Source organism: Perognathus longimembris, chromosome 10 (assembly GCF_023159225.1).
Source record: "Perognathus longimembris pacificus isolate PPM17 chromosome 10, ASM2315922v1, whole genome shotgun sequence".
In the NCBI taxonomy this organism is placed as follows: Eukaryota; Metazoa; Chordata; class Mammalia; order Rodentia; family Heteromyidae; genus Perognathus; species Perognathus longimembris.
Genome location: NC_063170.1, coordinates 48,192,366 through 48,211,586, shown reverse-complemented (window position 1 = coordinate 48,211,586; position 19,221 = coordinate 48,192,366). Strand labels below are relative to the sequence as shown.

Below are 19,221 nucleotides of genomic sequence, written 5' to 3'. Positions count from 1 at the left end.
ATTATTTCATCCTCAGAATAGCTATTATGAAAAAGAAAAAAATACTGACAAAGATATGAAAGAGAACTTTCATATACTGTTGGTAGAAATGTAAATTAGTACAGCCATTTTGGAAAACAGGATAAGGTTCCTAAAAAACTGTAAATAGTTGGATGTGATGGCTCCTCAAATCTATAGTCCTAGTTCTTTGGGAGGTAAAGATTGGAAGATGGCAGTTGGAGGTCAGCCTGGACATAAAAGCTCATGAGACCCCAGCTTATCACTATCAGAGCTATAGAGAAAGCACAGTAGCAGGCACAATACTACTTTCTATCAACCCAGTACAAAAAGGAAGGACTAATGAGAGGATCAGCCTAAGTATTAAATTAAAAACAAACAGCAGTCAGATGCCAGTGACTCAAACCTGTAGTTCTAGCTACTTAGGAGGCTGAGATCTGGTGATTGAGGTTCTAAGCCAGCCTCAATAAGACTCTTAACTCTAATAAACCACCAAAACCCCAGAAGTAGAGCTATGGCTCAAGTGCTAGCTTTGGGCAAAAAAGCTGAGAGACAGTATGAAGGTGCTGGGTTCAAGCCCTAGGAATCAGCATACACACATACACACAAATACATACAAAAATTAACAACAACAAAAAGTAAAAATTGAACTACCATAGGATCCAGCTATTCTACTTACTCTAAATGAATCTGCACTCCACTCATTTATTACAGCACTATTCACAACAGCAGAGACATAGAATCAATCTAGGTATCTACTGACAAGTAGGTAAAGAAAATGTGATACACACACACATACACAATTGAGCATTATTTGAAGCTAAGTGCTGTAGTTAAGATATTAAGTGTTCTAAGATCTTAAAGGCGTTAAGGTGCAATCGCTAGCTTGTGGCACTACTGTGCAGTGGGGGAACCTTTAAGAAGGAGGGCTCACTACAAGGAAGTTAAATCTTTGGAGAATGTCCTCTGCATTGGAAAATGTTCTCTTTTGCATCTGCTATCATGAAGTGAGCATTTCCTCTGCTACACATTCTCCACAAGGATGTGCTGCTGCCTCACCACAGACCCAAAAGCAACAACACCAGATTGAAACCTCTGAAACTGAGAGTCAAAATTAACTCTTCCTTATCAGTTGATTTATCACAGGTATTTGTTACAGCAACAAAGCTAAGTCGTGGACAAGCAAACTAGGTTCATCCAAATAAACATGTCACTCTCACACTTTACCAGAGGAGTCAGTGTTCTAGAGGGAAGGAACAGACAGGGTACTGGTACAAGAGAATAATGGAAGGAGTGACTGATGAAGAAGTACAACACAATGGTAGGCATTTGCTATGGTGGCAGACCAGGAGCATCTACTTTCCAGACACAGCAATGACCTTTCCTGTCTAGCACTGAGGTTTCTAGTGTTCAAGGAATGCTACAGCTGTGTCAGTACCAGACTACTTCTGTGGCATGTTTTCGGTTATGATTCTAACATTAAAATTTCTAAACCTAGGTGTCTATCCCCCCAAAGCCCTCTGGATATACTACTACTCTGTTTAAATCAGCTACAGGCAGTGCTAGGGAAAATATCTGAAACTGTATCTGGGATACTGCTCTTATAGACTCAACTGCCTCCTAAACATACCTTTGGTTTTGTCTTCTTTTTTGGTTGGTCATGGGGATTGAACTCATGGCCTGGGCTCTGTCCCTGAGCTCTTTTTGCTCAAGGCTAGTGGCTCTCCCAATTTGAGCCACAGCACCACTTCCCACTTCCCTTGTTCTGGTGGTTAATTGGAGATAAGAGTCTCAAGGACTTACCTGCCCAGGCTGGCTTTGAACTGCAATCCTCAGATGTCAGCCTCCTGAGTAGCTAGGATTACAAGCATGAGCCACCAGTGCCCAGCTGGTTTTATGTCTTTTAAAGCAAATCCTTACATAACAAGCACATATACCCTACTTTCAATCTCTAGGATCTAATTCAAATCCATCTTCCTAGAAAAGCTGTCCCACCTAGATGATATAGTGTTCTTTGTTCCAATTAGAACATACTTCTTCCCTAATTCTTTATGACAGTTTGCTTCTGCTTCCCATTTAAGCCAAAAGCTCTTTGAAAACTGATGTAATATCTAAATACCTCATATGCCATGTTGCCTGATATGGTATAACAAGCTTTAACATGTTTCCTGGTTGACTAGATTCCTGCCTTTTAACTTGTCTCCTTTAATTTCAAATCTTGAAGTATGCTTCTGATTTTTCTTGCTTTAGAGGGAAACTACACAAACTTAACAGTATTATATAACAGATATCAATTAAGACTATTTTTAACATATTCAAAAGAATTTACTTATGAAACTCTAAAGACAGATATTCAAGCTGGGCATCAGGGGCTCATACCTGTAACCCCAGCAACTCAGAAGGATTGAGGGTCCAAGGCAGATCAGGAAGAAAAACCCTGTAACCTCTATTTCCAATTAACCAACAAAATGCCAGACTGGAGCAAGCTGAGGTCAAGCCCCAGTGTTGGGGCAAATTTAGAAGAATTAGCATACGGATATTAATATGCAAACATACCAACTGAGCTAAGAATAAAAATTAATAGCCTCAAGTGGAGTAACTATCCCATGTCAGATGCTTTACATAAATTCTAATTAAATCTTGACAACATGCCTTACCCAGGTGGCTCATACCTATAATCCTAGCTACTGAGGAGGCTGAGATCTGAGGAACACAGTTCAAAGACAGCCCAGACAAGAAAGTCCATGAGACTCTTACCTCCAATTAACTGCCAGAAAACCAGTAGTGGAGCTGTGGCTCAAACTGGCAGAGCGCTAGCCTTGAGCAATAGAGCTCAGGGACAGTGTTCAAGTCCCATGACCCATGTCAAGAAAATCTTGACAATAGTTCTATGCGGTGAATTCCACTATTGGCCTTCTTTTACCTTTCCCTTTCTCTTTGGAGGGAAGCAATACTGAGAGTGGAACCCAGGGCCTTGCACATGTGAGGAAAGTGCTCTACCACTAAGCTGTACCTCTAAACCTAAAATAAATAAGGGGGAGGGGGAATCTGAAAGCCCCTAGGGAGAAAAGTCGATCTGGTTTTCAAATATCTGAGGTAGTAGTTGAGTATTATTGGTGACTGAGGCCCAACTGGAGGCAGACTACTTTTTTGGAGTTTGGCTACCTGAGTATAGAGTCTGCTAACCAGTGGGTTTGCACTTCCCAGAACACATCATTCTCTTCCAGGCCTTTCTGCCTTAACCACACAGTTCCCTTGGGGTAGAATGCATGCTCTATTTTATCCAGCCTGCAAAACTCTACTCATTCTTCAAACATTGTCTTAAAAACAACTTTTGTGAAGCCCTCTTCATTCCTCCCACATTTTCTGCCCCCATTCCTGGGAAAAGGCACACATCACACATCTCTCTTTTAGTTTCCTGCAAATAATGATTCACAGGTAGTTCTATTGTTGAACTGATTTGTACTGTAATTCATTTACAGGACTACTTCCTGGGCATTACTCTGTCCTGCAAGTAAGTATTAGACACTAAGATACTAGGAAAATATTAGAATGCATACTGGCTTCATGTTAAGTTCAACTGCAATTTTAAATATCATTCGTTCTAAGAATGTTTTATCAGCCTTTATGTGTCTGCACTCATCAAAAAGCCACTGCAAGTAAAATCTTTATCTTGTACTTCCCAGATTCGGTTTAGGAATAATGCTCTATCGCTTGAGTCACAGCTCTACTTGGGACTTTTTCTTTGTTGGAGATAAAAGTGTTTCGGACTTTCCTGCCCAGGTTAATTTCAGCCTCCTGAGTGGCTAGGATTACAGGCATGAGCCACAGGCACTTGGGTACATATTGGGACTGTTAAAAGTGTACTTTATCAACCATTTCTTGATCCTTACATTAGGACTCTAACAACTTCAATACCAAAATTGCACCCAGTAATAAATATTTTAGAATTAAAAACACTAAACTTAGTAAGAAGAAATACGTACAGTCAAGAGTAAGATAGTCACATAAAGGAAACAGAGACAAAAATAAAACTATACTATACTTCAAAATCCTCTGTGCTAATCCTACCCACATCTGAATACTCACTTTCTTCCTCTCTTTACCCCAATCTGTTTTCAGTAACTACTACTCTACCTAGCATTCCATTTTTATGAGCTTGAGATATAATTGTATATGCCATACAACTGCCTACTTAAAGTACATGATTCAGAGTTGTGTAACTATCTCCATAGTCGAGTCTTCATTTTCATTATTCCCAAACAAACCTATTCCTGTTTTGCAGCCACTCTCTATAATATTTATGTGATAGCTGAAGCAGAACCAATAGCACAGGCATAGTAGCTAATGCCTATAATCCCAGCTACTCAGGAGGCTGAGATCTGAAGACCACAGTTCAAAGCCAGCTTGGGCAGTAAAGTCTATGAAAACTCTATTTTTTATTTGCCAGAGTTCTGAGGCTTGGGCTCAGGGCCTGAGCACTGTTATCCCTGGCTTATGAAAACTCTTATCTCCAAAAAAAAGCTGGATGTGGAACTGTGGCTCAAGTGGTAGAATGTGAGTCTTAAGCAAAAAGTTCAAGGACATCACCCAGGCCATGAGTTCAAGCCCCAAGAGTCATGCGTGTGCGCACACGTGCACACATACACACACGAAGTAGATTACAAGATGATACATGCAGTCCAAAATTTGCATCATCAAGCTAAAGACCCAGGAATCTTCAGTTGCTGCTGTGTTCTTGAGTTCAGTGGCTCCCTGAGGACAGCACTCCTTAGACTTTTCTCCTAAGGCCTTCAACTGACTCAATGAGGCATGTTACATTACAGGAAGCAACTGGTCTACTCAAAGTCTACAGTATAAATGATAAAGAAATATCTTCATAGCAAAAAACTAGATTGGTATCTGACCAAAACCTGCCTACCCAGCCTAGCCAAGTTAGCAACCACTAATCTACTTCCTCTATGGATTTGCTTATTATTCATTTCATATGACAAAATCATAGAACATGTGGTCTTTTGTATCTGGCTTCCATTTCCTTAGGAGAGGTTTTCAAGGATCATCATTTCTTTTTCTCACAAATAATATCCCATTATATAGTACACCATGTTTTATTTATTCATTCATTAGCTGATGGAGATTTGGATTGTTCCTGTCTTTTGGCTGTTAATAACATTGGTATAAAAATTCATGGTTAAACATTTAAGTTCAAGGTATATGTTAGACATTCTAGTATATAAACATTTTCACATGTGAAATATTTTCATTTCTGTTTAGTATATACCTTGGAGAAAAACTGTTTGGTCATATAATAATTATATAATATTCCTTTTTCAATAACCAGCAATTTCAATTAACCAGCAAAAGATACCACACACACCCCCCCAAAAAAAAACAACACAACAAGAGCCGGGCACCTGTGGCTCACACCTGTAATCCTAACTACTGAGGAAGCTAAGATCTAAGCATCACAGCTCAAAACCAGCTTGGACAATAAAGTCCATGAGAGTCTCATCTGCAATTAGTCACAGAAAAGGCCGGAAGTGGTGCTGTGGCTCAAGTGATAGAGTGCTAGCTTGAGCAAAAGGAGCTTAGGGAATAGCATTCAGGCCCAGAGTTCAAGGCCCAGGACTGGCAAAAAAAAAAGAAAAAGAAAAAGAAAAAGAAAGAAAGGCTGGACTGAAGGTGTGGCTCAAGTGGCAGAGTATTAATTTTGACCAAAAAATGAGCAATAACTCAAGGCCCTTAATTCAAATTAGTGACACCCTACCTGAAGCCAGGCATGGTGGTGCATGCCTGAAATCCCAGCTCCTCAGAAAGTAGAGGCAGACGGATCACTGGGCTACATAGTGGAAAAGAAAATACTGAGGATATAGCTTAGGAGAGCTCTTGCCTAACATGTACAAGGACAAAAGCAAAAGACTGGAGTTGTCACTTAAATGGTACTACACAAGCACAAGGCCTTGAGTTCAGGCCCTAGCACTACGAAAAAAATAAATAAGAAAAAAAGTTTATATGGCCAAATAATTTTTCCCAAGATTGCTTCATTAGTTTGCATATATTCTCAAATCCAAATCTGATGCCTAAGTATATGCCAAAACTAAAACGTATTATTAGGAGGCACATGTAGAAAAATGTTAGCTGACTGAGAAATAATTACCTTGGGTTTTTAAGTCTTAAACGTGACAAACATTTTGGTTTTGCATCACAAAACAAAAGCTTAAGTCATCTTTGAAGATGGCCAAAAGACATACTTCACTAGAATTATTTTATTTAAAAAAAAATAGTTCAGCTGGGTGCCGGTGGCTCATGCCTGTAATTCTAGCTACTCAGGCAGCTGAGATCTGAGGATCACAGTTCAAAACCAGACAGTCCCTCAAGACTCTTATTTCCAAGTAATCACACAAAAACCAGTAGTGGAGCTGTGGCTCAAAGTGGTAAAGCATTAGCTTTAAGCAAAAGAGCTCAGGGACAGCGCCCCAGCCCAAAGTTCAAGCCCCACAACCGACAGAAAAAAAAAAAAAGTTCAGAATATATGTCTAGTACTTAACTTTATGACAAGGGGAAACAAAGTCTAGATCCTAGTTCTAACTCCCTTAGTTACTACATGATAGCCTTGCATAAATAACCTCTAAATACCAAACTGTCTAAACAAAAGGGGGCTGTAGCTGCTCTACACCTCTTCTAAGCATCCTCCAAGTTATACAGAGCACATGAAGTATCTCCACCAACGAAGTAGTTTTGCCTAGTAATGGATACATATGTGATAGCTCAAACTATTATCATCTATCACAAGATATGCAATCCCAAAATACTTGGAGAAGTGTCTCTTGCATAGTGTAAGTGTGTACTGTGAATGAATTCAGAGGAGTTTACAGCAAGCAAGTGTCCTACAACTTGAGTCACATCCCTAGTCCTTTTTTGTAACTATTTTATTTTTGATACAGGTTCTCACTACCTTTGTCTTGACTGGCCTGGAACTCCTCATCCTCCCTCCTTCACTTCCTGAGTAGTTGGGATTACTGGATGTACTACCATGCCCAGCTGCAATTCTCAACAAGTAAATAATTGCACAAAAACTACATATTTGTAACTGAGTCTGCAATCGCAAATTAAAAGCTTGAATGACCTCTGCCCTATAACCCGCCAGGGGTTTGTAGAAATTCAGACTGCTGCACTGTCCACAATTCACTGATTCTAACATTTATATAGTGCCTATTCTTTGTTCTCAAGAGCACACATCTGGCAGGACAACAGTATATTTGCATTAGACTTATTTTGTTGTCTACATCCCCCAAAAGAAATCATTTGCAAAGCTCTATAGGAATATATAGAGAGAAACAATTATTTCATCATAGACTGAGAGAGTCAGGGCAAGTTTCACAGAAGAACTAAGCCTTGAGAAATAAGGGAGAGGTCATTCTGGAAGACAAAACATCCGAAAAAGGCCCTTGTTCTAGGAACAGTAAGCACTTTCTATAGCTAGTCTGAGAAGGAAAAGGAGTAACTGAAGATGAATGTAGAAAAAAGGAAGACAATGCGAGAAAGAAGGAAATGAGATGCATATTTTAATGTTAAAAAGTAGTGGGACAAAAAAAAATCAAGACTTTTTAGCAGGAGCATGACTGTCTACAGTAGTAGTAAGAAAAGCACACACTCCAAGAGAGAAGAGTCCTCAGAACATTTCAGCAGCTATTAAATGTCACTCTTGTTCTTCTCCACTCAACCCTACTCCACTCCACTTTTTTTTTTCCACCTCTGGGGATGGAACCCATGACCTCAAGTATGCTAAGTAAGTGCTCTACCATTGAGCTATATGGTCAACCAGCCTTTCTGCATTCCAAGAACTTTAAAAACCAATCTCACAATCTTTTCACTTAAACTCTAAATGACAGACACTCTCCTTCCTATTTACCAAAGAGAATAGACAGTAAGCTCTAACAAATACCACTTAAGAAAACCAAATAGGAGTCTGAGAAGGTAAAGAGTGAATTTAATCTAAGAAGCAAAGTCAAATAATTGAGGGGAAAGGGGGTTAACTGTATTCACCATTTACACACACACACACACACACACACACACACACACACACACACACACATTGTATGCCTCGTCACTGTCCCAAGCTATTTGTGCTCAAGGCTAGCACTCTACCACTTGAGCCACGGTACCACTTTGGCCTTTTGGTGGCTAAATGGAGATATGAATCTCCTGGACTTTTCCTGTTGTGGCTGGCAGAAACCTCAATTCTCAGATCCCATCCTCCTAAGAAACTAGAATTATAGTCAGAAGCTACCAGTGCCTGGCTACCATCCATATTTTTAATAACTTGAAATAATAAAATATTTCAATTTCCACTATTACAAAACAGAAGGAAACGAATATGTGCTTTGAATATACAACTATTAAATATGTCACATACACAACTTTCTCACAAAAAACAGGACCTCTTAATTCGCTTTTTACTTTAGGCTACAAAAACAAACACACAAATAAATAAATTCGATGATTGTTTAATCTTCCAGTCTCTCAAAAGCTGAGGCCATGACCTCTTAAGCCATGTTTAAATGCCTACAGGAAAAGGAAAGAAACAATCCTGGTTTCTTCCTTTGCGATGACTTCCTTGCAATGTCACTTGAACTTAACACACAGTATTCCATTTTCTACCCAATTCCTCCCACCCAAAGCTCTTTACCTGGACCAACTCTCATCTACAATAGGTGTCCTGCCCTTTGGTGAAGTCCTATAGCCTAGCTCAGAAGGCATTTCATCCATGAAACCTTCCCTAAAAACTTCAGTTCTTAGAGAACTTCTCCCTTTGCTGTAGTCCCAGCCACCAAGTTACTTTTAAACGTCTATCTTCCTGGACTTTCTAGCATTTAATCATTATCACTTGTACTGTCAACCTGTTCTCTCTTACAAAAATCACATCTTGTGCAAACAAATTACAAAGCTTTGGAATGGCAATACTGCTTTTAAGCCTGGCCTCAAGACTGTGAAGACAAGAGTAAAAATACTTGGATGGACTCAACCCTTTACTCATTTATTAGTCATGTGAACTGGGAATTTGGACAAGTTAACTTAATCTCTTTGTGCCTCAATTTCCTCATATTCATGTGGGAAAAATAAGCACCTTCCTCAAAAAGTTGAGGATTAAATAAATTAACATGTAAAGCTTTTAGAACAGGCCATGGTTTATTGTTAGGCACAAACACTAGTTAAGCAGTTACCCACTTTCCCTTGCTCCATAGGCCATTCTACACACCGCTGTAGCACTGTCTTAAATGATGTCTTTGGTATGTCAGTGCTCAGCTCAGAACCCAATGGTGTTTAATAACCCAAGGGTCCGTGTCCTTAGCTATGTAATCACAACACTACACAACCTCAAACCACACAATCTTCTTAACTTAATTTACAAAGCATTTACTTTATGCAAAATAGTAGGAACAAAGTCCTTCTCCCCCAGTGACTAAAGATTAACTGCACACAATGATTTCACCTATAGAAAAACTCTCCAATCCAACAAAATGTTTCTACAGCATTAGGAAAATGTTAAACGTTCATTCAAAGTTTCTGCTTTTACTTGCTTTACTCCACCCACACTCACCCTCATCACCATAACCACCATCACCACCACCACCCTCCGCAATGTTCTTTGCCACTAAGTTATACCTGTAATCCTAGCTTTTTAGGAGGCTTAAGTTCTAAGGTTCTTCGCTCTAAGGCAGTGTGGGCAGACAAATCTTTGAGACTCTTATCTCCAATCAGCAAAAAGCCAGAGTGGTAAAGCAAAATTGCTGAGTGAGACCAGGAGGCTAAGTCCAAGCCCCAGTACTTGCACAAAAACGAACATATTTTTTCTTGTCTTATCTTTTTTTTTGGTGTGTGGCAGTACTAGGGTTTGAACTCGGCCTCACACTTGTTAGACAGGCATTCTACCATGTGAGGTATTTCACCCTTTTTACATGGTTTATTTTCAAGATGGGGGTCCCACTTTGTCCTCAGTCTGGCCATATTTGTGCTTCCCACATCACTGGCATGACAGGCATGTGCCACCACATCCAACCACTGGTCAAGATGGAGTCTCATTCTCTTTCCATTTAAACTTACATTATCTTTTTTTTTTTCCTTTTTTTTTTTTTTGCCATTCTTGGAGCTTGTGAACTCAGGGCCTGGGCACCATCCTTCTTTTGCTCAAGGCTTAGCATTCTACCACTGAGCTACCAGGCCACATCCGGTTCTTTCTGTGTATGTAGTACTAAAGAATCGAACCCAGGGCTTCATGCATGCTAGGCAAACACTCTACCATGGAGCCACATTCCCAGCCCCGAACTTACAATGTCTTATCTCAACCCCTTTCAAGGGTTTAAGCTCACAGAAATACTCAGTTCTTATCACTTCTCCCCTCCCTCACTACCACACTCTTCTTAAAATAGGGTGGAACCGGTGCTCAAAATATCTTTAGTTTAAGCAAAAATTAAGATTGGCCCTAGGCAACCAATACTACTAAGTAAACTACAATGAGAATGGGAGACCACTACTTTGTCAACCACTAGCCAGTCTCCACAGCATCAAATCAAATAGTCCCCCATCACATGACCACTGATCATCTCTTCTGTTTAATCGCCACATGGTCAGACCTGACCTGCTTTCTTAGTGACACTTTTGAGGCACCTGAAGGATTAATAACCATTTTATTATCTGCTATCATATTTTAAGAATTTGAACTCCACAAAGGAGTGATTCACAGAAAGATGATTCACAAGCCCAGGATCCAATTAGGTCAACTATTACATTCCTGCAAAGATTTTATTAAATTCCACTTTACAGCAAATCTGTCACCTACCCTCCAACATGCAGGTTTATGTACAATAAGACATTCCATGAAGTTATCATTAAGAAGTATCACCTAGATTTCCATCTGCCTACATTTTGCAAATTTTCTATAATGAACATGTATTACTTGAATAATCAAAGTTTTAAGTATTAATTATTTATTGCAGTCAGTCCTTGGCTTCCCATAATGGCTAATGCAAAATACAAGTCACCCACAAACTCAAAGTCAACCAAAGGGCATATTACTCCAATTTTCCACCTCCCAGGCAAAATGCCTATTAGGACAAAGTTATCAACTCCACTCGTTTCTATTTTGAAAATAAGTTCCACATGTACCATCATAATAAAGAAGATAATTTCTCATTACCTTCCTAAGACTCCACAGTACAAAAAATCACACAGTTCCCTACCATTATCCTCCCAACTAAGAAATGAGCCTTTAAGAGCTAGGCACAAAGTGTTAAGTGATTTACCTAATTATCTCAATCCTCAAAATAAGAGGAGGAGGCTGAAGGTGTAAGTCAATGGTAAGACTAAGTACTTATATGAAGTCAACCCTAGCTGAAACCCCTCCCCCACAAAAAATAGGTGCCATTATTATGCCAGATGAGAAAACTGAAGCCTTAGAAATCTGCTGTAAATATATATTAGAACAAGGGTTTTGTTGTGAGCCAATTATAGCAAAAATCTCCACAATACAAATTATATATACAAATCAGTAAGTGATATTCTGTCAACTAACTTGGTACTTCTCTCACTAGCATAGGATTAGATGCTCAATAACAGCCTGCCTGGTCACACCGAAACTTTAAGATGCTAATTCCTAAAACAAGCTAATCACATTTCAGTTATTTTAACTAGCTTAAGTGGTTTGATAACCAAAAATTATTCATACATAAAATAATGGTGTCATATTATGTTATTTTAGCTAATAAAGCAGAAGGAAAAACAAGCAGAAATGGTAGAAATAAACCAAGTGTACCTTTCAAAGACAAGTGTTTCCATTCCAATTCATTCACGGTGTTGGGGAATCTAACCCAGGCCCTTGCATAGACTAGGCAAACACTAGCATTTAGCTATACATCTAGCACCAAGGTAAGTTTTTCTAAATAAGAAATTTCATTCAAATGTTTAACATGTCATCTGAATTCATAGCTAAACACTCAACCATGATCCGTTTTCAGATACTTCAAAATAACCTACTGTGAAGGGTTTTGCACAACCATGGAAAGCACGGTTCATACAATCACTATTTTTCAAATGAGAAAAAAAAATCTACTTTGAGTTTTGAATCAAAGAAATTATATTTGCAAAATGTACAGTGAATAAATGTACTATCTGATTAGGTGAGACCTAACTGCTGTCCTGAGGCATAAAACAGCAAAAATGTAAAGGTTGGTAGAGTTAAGGCACTGATGTTTTAATTCAGTTGGCTGGAAAGATGGACTAGGCATACGCCTTTTAAAGGATAACAGGTAATCCACAAAGAATTTGAGATAGCCAAACTTTAGCTTCCAGGAAGAAAAGGGAGGCTGTTCCACAGGTAAAAGAGCATCCGGTGTTAGAACAAATTAGCATACTTTTCAGTTCTCATCCTACACACAGAGTAGGTTAAAGGTATTATGCAAGCACAGAGCACTTGGGCAATCTTTTTCCTCCTTCTTTGAAAGATAATTTATATAATAATTCCTTAAATCAGTACTGTATAAGTATTTTTTGCTCTCTTTCATTTCCAAACATGATTTTTGAAGACTTCAATTCTTCTTTTATGACAGGCGTCATCATGTAACTCAAAGAGGGGCAAAAAGTCAGGAGTTTGAAGCTTTTTCCCATTTGTATTACATAACTTACTTTCAGTTAAAAGTGATTCAGTATTTCAACGAAAACCTTCGGTTTAGGGACCAAGATAAGCTCTTTAATGTACTTCCATATGTGCACAGAGATTTCAAAAACTGAATGATCCTATTCTTTTTTTTAATAAAAATACAAGCATGCAAGTAAATCACAGTGCCAGCATTTAAAAATTGCTAAAAGCTACACTTAAATGAAAAGCACTAACTTCATTCATATAGTCAAGTAATGCCATAACTGATAGCACTAAGTATAATTTCCAAAACTAAGTTAATTTCCTAATACCAATATTTGAATCTTACCCCCTATGTATACACTATGTATTTTATAACTGCTGCAGAAAATACTACAGTGGTTTTCAAAAATGTTCATCTAACTTTGAAACAACTCTGGAAATGTGTAGTTATTATTCAAACAAACTGTCTTCGAATATTACAAATTATTCCTTCAAGGGCAAATCTGTTTCGATCCTTTCAAAATCAGGTGTACACAGCCGTTAGCCTTACTAGAAAGGCCCTGAACTGAACTCAACTAAAAGCTCATGTTAACTACACTTTAAACTTCACCACTAGGACACTTGAGCCAGAGCCTAATAATACTGGTCACAGATTCCCAGCATTGCTCTGGAAACTGCTGCTTGCTTAATCCAGTACTGAACTGTAGATTCGTAGATTCGCCTTTCTAAAAAGACTGAAAGCAAGACGCCAAGTTTTACTATCTAGTTTTCCGAAAAACGAATCAGGGTTTGGGATTTCACTGGGAATGACCAAGTTATCAGGATGCCATCGCCCTCCCGAGGCATTTAATTACAATACCTTCTCTGTTTTCCATTGAAGCACTTCAATTAAATTTCCACTAGAACAAGGCACACAAAAGCTTGATTCCACAGCCTTGCTGAGAAGTGTCCTCTGGGGGCAAGGCCTGGGATCTCTTGGAAAGGGCAAGGGAGAACAGTGAGGACTGTTAGACAAGGGTGGTGAGATTGTTAGCCGACGTGGTGACATTACCTTGTTGGTCTTGTGATCAAACCAGACGAGAGCGTGGTTCCTTGACAGCACTTTGCAATCGAAGGTGGCATTATTCTGCGCCGGTCGACAACGTGCCACCGAGCGACCAATTTTGATGGGCTCGTCCAGGTAGACATGGCGCTCCTGAAACGGGTGCGAGTTCGGGCGGCAAGTAAAGATGGCCAAGGCTGACGGCATCGAGGACAGACTGGGGGTGTCTCTCCTACCAGGTACAATGAGGAGTTCCTCCAGGTTCGGATTGCTCTTCCCAAGCCTAGACCCCTAAGCCCCCCCAGAATTTGAAATTAAAACAAACTGTACATTGTCTACGCATCACCAGTGAACATCAACAACTCTTCACTTGGGTGGGAAGACAAGCCAGCGCAAGCCCCATCACCACCTCTCAAACACGGCGACGGCAGCAGCAGCAGCACCCTGGCCCCCAAAAGTCCCCAAGTGGCAGCTTTCAGTCCATCTTCCCCGGGAAGAAAAGGCTCACACATGGGGCGGCTCGGGCCACCAAAACTCCTGGAAGACAGTTTGAGGACTGGAGGGATCCGGGCAGATGAGTCACACCCCGACTCTCGGGTTTTGCAGGAGCTCCAGGCCGCTTCTCCCCCTGGGTGGCGGAAACGTCGCAGTACTGCAGCATGAAGAGGGTGGTCGGCTCGGTGCGGCCGGCAGGGTCCTTCGGGGGCCCGAGGATGGGGGTCGCCGCGCGCCTCCGGGCAGCCACCGCCGATCCTCGAGGGTCCCCGGGGATGGGGGGCGGAGAGGCGTCAGGCCGTGGAGGGAACCTAAGGGGCCCGCGGGGCAGTCTGCATGGCCCCGCAGCGCGGAGGCCGCCCCGGAGTGAACCGCGGATCCCCGGCCCGGCACGAAGGCGTGGGGGTCGGCAGCGGCGCGGGCGGGCGACGACTCCCGGGCACCTGGTGGGTGTCCCCGCGACCAGGGTGGGGACCCAGCTGGACGAGCCGGTGAGGACCGAGCGAGGCGCGGCTGCAGCCGGGCCGGCGGGAAGTTGGCTCCCGGACGCCGGGGCTCCGCGGCTCAGCACGCGGGCCGCCTCCCCTCAGCGCCGGCCCCGGGAGGGTCGCATCTCAGGGTCGACGAGCCGCGGCTCCCGGAGGACGGGGAGGTGGGGGAGGAGCCGGCCCGGAGGGCGAGGGAGGGAGAGGCCTGGAGGCCCCGGGTGGTGTCCGCCGCAGCCTCCGCCACTCGCGGCCAGCGCGGCGAGCTCAGGCTGTGCCCGGCGAGGCAGGAAACTTTCCGACCTGGTGGGGAAAACACCAAAACAAACGGCCGTCAGGAGCCGGTGCCCGCCCGCCTCAGCCCCGGCCCCGGCTCCGCCAGCCTCCCGCCAGCCCCCGCCGCTGCCCACGACCTCGGCCGACCTCTCCGCGAGCTGGCTGCGGGGATGCGGGACCAGGACGCCTGGATGCGTCCTGCCTCCTCCGCCGCTGCCACCGCCTCGGCTTACCTTGCCAGCGCCGGCCGCCATAGTGACTCTGACTGAAACCTACCCGGTGCACCGCCACGGGAACGCGCACCCTTTTCAAGGGCCCTCCTACCCCCTCTCCCGTGCCGTAGTCCGGGGATGACATGTGAGTGACGCCACGGAAGCCATGTTTGGTAAGGGCAGGAAAGAGGGCAAACTACTTTTTAACGACCCTCCTCGGCGCCATCTTTGTTAAGGGCTAAAGGCTTCAAAGGTCGGGACAACCTTGACGACCATTTTGGTTGAGGGCAAGGAAGAATTTGAGCGGTTCGGGATTTCCCAAACAAACGGCACTGACTTCCTACCTCATCGGTGCAAGTCGGAGGCACCGACTTTTGCTGAATTTTGCCCTCTGTAGTCCTCACTGATAGTACTTGTGAGTACAGACCGCAGACTCGGCCGAAAGAGAAGATCGCGAGCAGCCATTGCAGCTGTGGGCAACGCTGTCACCCACCGTCACCCTGTGAGTGAGCAACAAACTCCACAGGTCTCAAGATCTGAGAACACAAGGATGGTGAAATTCTTCTTTGTTTGGTACCCGGAGGAAAACTCGTCGTTCCCGGGTTCCATTTCGAATGCCCACCCCCTTTCGACTGGACCTACTGTGTCTCCCCCGAGGGCTCCTGCGTGGATTCTACCCCGGAAGGAGACTTGAGAAAGTTTAAAAGCAGGTTGCTTCCAAGGAGTCAATTTCCAACATGGAAAAGGGGTGGGGGGGGGGTGCCGCGGGGGGAAAGTAGTGTTGCACCACTAACAGTCCTAAAGTAGGTAAGGAGTCATTGGTCTATGACTTGGCTAAATGAAAACTTCAAGCCTAGATGAGAAGGAATTTTAATCATTTCGAATCCTGTTGATTTCATTCTTGAGATTCCTGTGACAACCCAACACTAACTTTGGACAGGTTTCTAAACTTTTTTGCAAGCCTCTTTCTCTCTTCTATAACATGGAGATAATAACACTTAACTCTCTTTTAAGAGAGACTTCAATATGTCAAACCAGGTCGTTCAATGAAGAGTAGTTAATCATTCTGGTACTTATTTTAGAGGGTGTAGTCCTGTCCTTTGCTTTGTACACAACCCTGGGATACAGGTTAAGAAAATTCTATCCCCTTAAAAGAAAATTCCTATCCCTTAAAAGTACAGCCAATATTGTGGGTTAGAGCAGGAGAAAAGAGTAGCAGAGCAGATCCAGACATCATCTTTAATATAACCAGAGTCCATTTTTTTAAGTTGATTTTTGTACATGTGTGCCAGTCCTGGGGCTTGACGACAATGCCTAGGCCTGTCCCTGAGCGTTTTTGCTCAAGGTTAGCGCTCTACTTCTCCGAACTTTTGGTGGTTAATTAGACATAACAGTCTCCAGGACTTTACAGCCTTCCCGCCTGGCTGTTTTCAAACTGCAACCCTCAGAAGCCTCCTGAGTAGTTAGGATTACAGGCATAAGCCACCCACCAATGCCTAGGTAATCAGTTTTAAAAAGCAGGATTTGAGTTCTGAGTGCTAAAGAGTCAGGGCTACCTTTCCTCTTAAAGGTAACCGAACTGAATGAAAGAAGATAGGACCACAATAAATATGGCATTTGCTGAATGGTTTTCGTAAGTTTCCAGGAAGAGGGATGGCAAGAAAAGAAATGAGGTTGTTTGAAGTATCCACCAGTGTGTCTGGCACGGTGGCTAAGTAAATATTTGATGCATGAATGAAAATTACATACTGTTATTCATTACTAGAGAATAAAGTAAGAATGGCTTAAAGTGAGTCTGGAGAAAATAGTCATTGTACTATGAAGATCTGGGGTGTGTGTGTGTGTGTGTGTGTGTGTGTGTGTGTGTTGCTAATTTAAGGCCTCATACTTGCTAGGCAGGCGTTCTATGCCTGAGCTACAACCCCATCCACAAGTCCTTAGATACTTCTTTTAAGGCTTTTTTCTTTTTTTCTTTTTTTTGCCATCCTGGTGCTTGAACTCAGGGCCTGGGCACTTTCCTTGAGCTTTTTTCCTCAATGCTAACCATAGCTTGACTTCTGACATTTTAGTGGTTGGTTGAAGATAAGAGTTTCATGGATTTTTCCTGCCTGGGCTGGCTTGGATTCACAATCTTAGTAACTCAGCCACCTGAATAGCTAGTACTATAGGCATGAGCTACCAGCACCCAGCTCTTAAGTGTTTTTTTTTTCTTATTTATTGTCAAAGTGATATACAGAGTGGTTACAGTTTCATACATTAGCAGCTTTTAAGTTTTGGGGTTTTTTTTTAGTTGGTCATGGGGCTTGAACTCAGGGCTTGGGCACTGTCCCTGAGCTTTTTTTTTTTTTTTTTTTCCTCAAGGATAGTGCTCTACTATTTTGAGCCATAGCACCACTTCCAGTTTTCTGGTGGTTAAGTGGAGTCTCACTGGTGATTAATTGGAGCCTTACAGACTTTCCTGCTCAGGAAGACTTTGAACCGTGATCTTAGCATCCTGAATAGCTGGGATTACAGGCATGAGCCCTGACACCTGGCTTCTTTTAAGGTCCTTTATCATTTCAGAAAATATATAAAATATATATTGAATAACATGTTCCAAGTACTTTATTGTAAAGAATAACAAGGGAATACTGAAAATTTTACTATGAGAGAGATAGAGAGAGAGAGAGAGAGAGAGAGAGTACCAGTAGTGGGGCTTGAACTCAGAGCCTCACACCCTTTCTTAGCTTTTCCCCTCAAGTTGGAACTGAAGAATTCAGGGCCTGGGAGCTGTCCTTTAGTTTTTTTTGCTTGAAGCTGGTACACTACCAACTTGACCCACACCTCCACTTGGGGTTTTATGCTGGTTAGTTGGAGATAAAAGTCTTATGGACTTTCCTGCCTGGGTTGACTTTGAACTGTGATCTTCAGATTTCAGCTTCCTGAGTAGCTAGGATTAGGAGAGAACCACTGATACTCGACAGGTGAAATTTTTTTGGTTGTAATTTTTAGGTTTATATGGAATAATGTACGAAAGCCTCTCCTCCCTAATGAGCTATGTGAATAAATTTATAAGCCATTTGTTCTTTTATTCCCTGTATAAGCAGTTAGTTAATTGGATACACAGTGTGAAACAGATACTGTGACAGGCCCTGGAAATGTAATAATGAAGGAAAAATCAATCTCTCAAGTTGCTTATAGTTTAGATGATGAAACAATGAGATTCCCTTGCAATGGAATAGATCAAGAATAATGAGAGCATGGTGGAATAATCTGAACAAAGGTTTTCAAAATAAGTAGGTGTCTATGGATCAATCTAGTTCTTAGGTACACCACTCACCTTGCAGGTGCAAGGCTGGTGGGGGTGGGGATAGCATCAGTAGGTCAGTTAATCTGGCACTAGTGGGATAAAGGCATTGTAAGCCAAGCAAATATCCACAAAGGCCCAGACACTTGACAGAACTGGACTTTATGGATATTACTAGGAGGTCTGAATTACTGGAGTATAAGTAAGGAGTGGGAGGGAAGTCAGAAATGTAGTTTCAGCTGCTGAAAATTATTGTAGGCAATGCAACAAACTCTAGAACATTTCCATCTTCCTCCTAGTATGCAAAAGTTGAGTAATGAAAGGGTCAGAATCAGGCATTGGCATCAATCACTATTTACCAACACTAAATGCCAAATGATTTAAGTTTCAGTTTAAGTCTCAGTTTTCTCATCTGAAAAAAAAAAGTAGACAACATGTCACAGATTCTTGTTAGGATTAAGTAAGACAATACAAGACAAAATATGAGCTACAATGTCTCAAAAATAGTACTCGGAGCAGTTTAATTTTTTTCTTTTGGTCGGTCAAGGGCTTGAACTCAGTGCCTGGGTGCTGTCCGAGTTCTCTTGCTCAAAGCTAGTGCTCTACCACTTGGGCTACAGTGCCATTTTTTACTTTCTGGTGATTAATTGGAGTCAAGCGTCTTACAGACATTTCTTGCCCAGACTGGCTTCAAACTGTGATCCTCAGATCTCAGCCTCCTGAGTAGCTAGGATTACAGGCATAAACCAACAGCGCCCAGCTGTTAGTTTTTATTAGTGCTTATAGTA

The 19,221-nt window shown here is 42.0% G+C and overlaps 1 protein-coding gene across 30 annotated transcripts in view; it reads right to left on the bottom strand.

Annotated features, from left to right (window-relative positions):
* LOC125358678 (sarcolemma associated protein) overlaps window positions 1-15,315 on the bottom strand; it is a 120,980-nt gene extending 105,665 nt beyond the window's left edge. For all 30 annotated transcript variants that reach the window (XM_048355999.1, XM_048355996.1, XM_048356016.1 and 27 more), the window contains exons 1-2: window positions 15,169-15,315; window positions 13,689-14,962 (exon numbers count right to left, since the gene is read on the bottom strand). In XM_048355999.1, the coding sequence (XP_048211956.1) occupies window positions 13,689-13,886 (198 nt within the window). In that variant the 5' untranslated portion in view covers window positions 13,887-14,962; window positions 15,169-15,315. The remainder of the gene's footprint in view (window positions 1-13,688; window positions 14,963-15,168) is intronic.
* Between the last annotated feature and the right edge of the window lie 3,906 nt (window positions 15,316-19,221).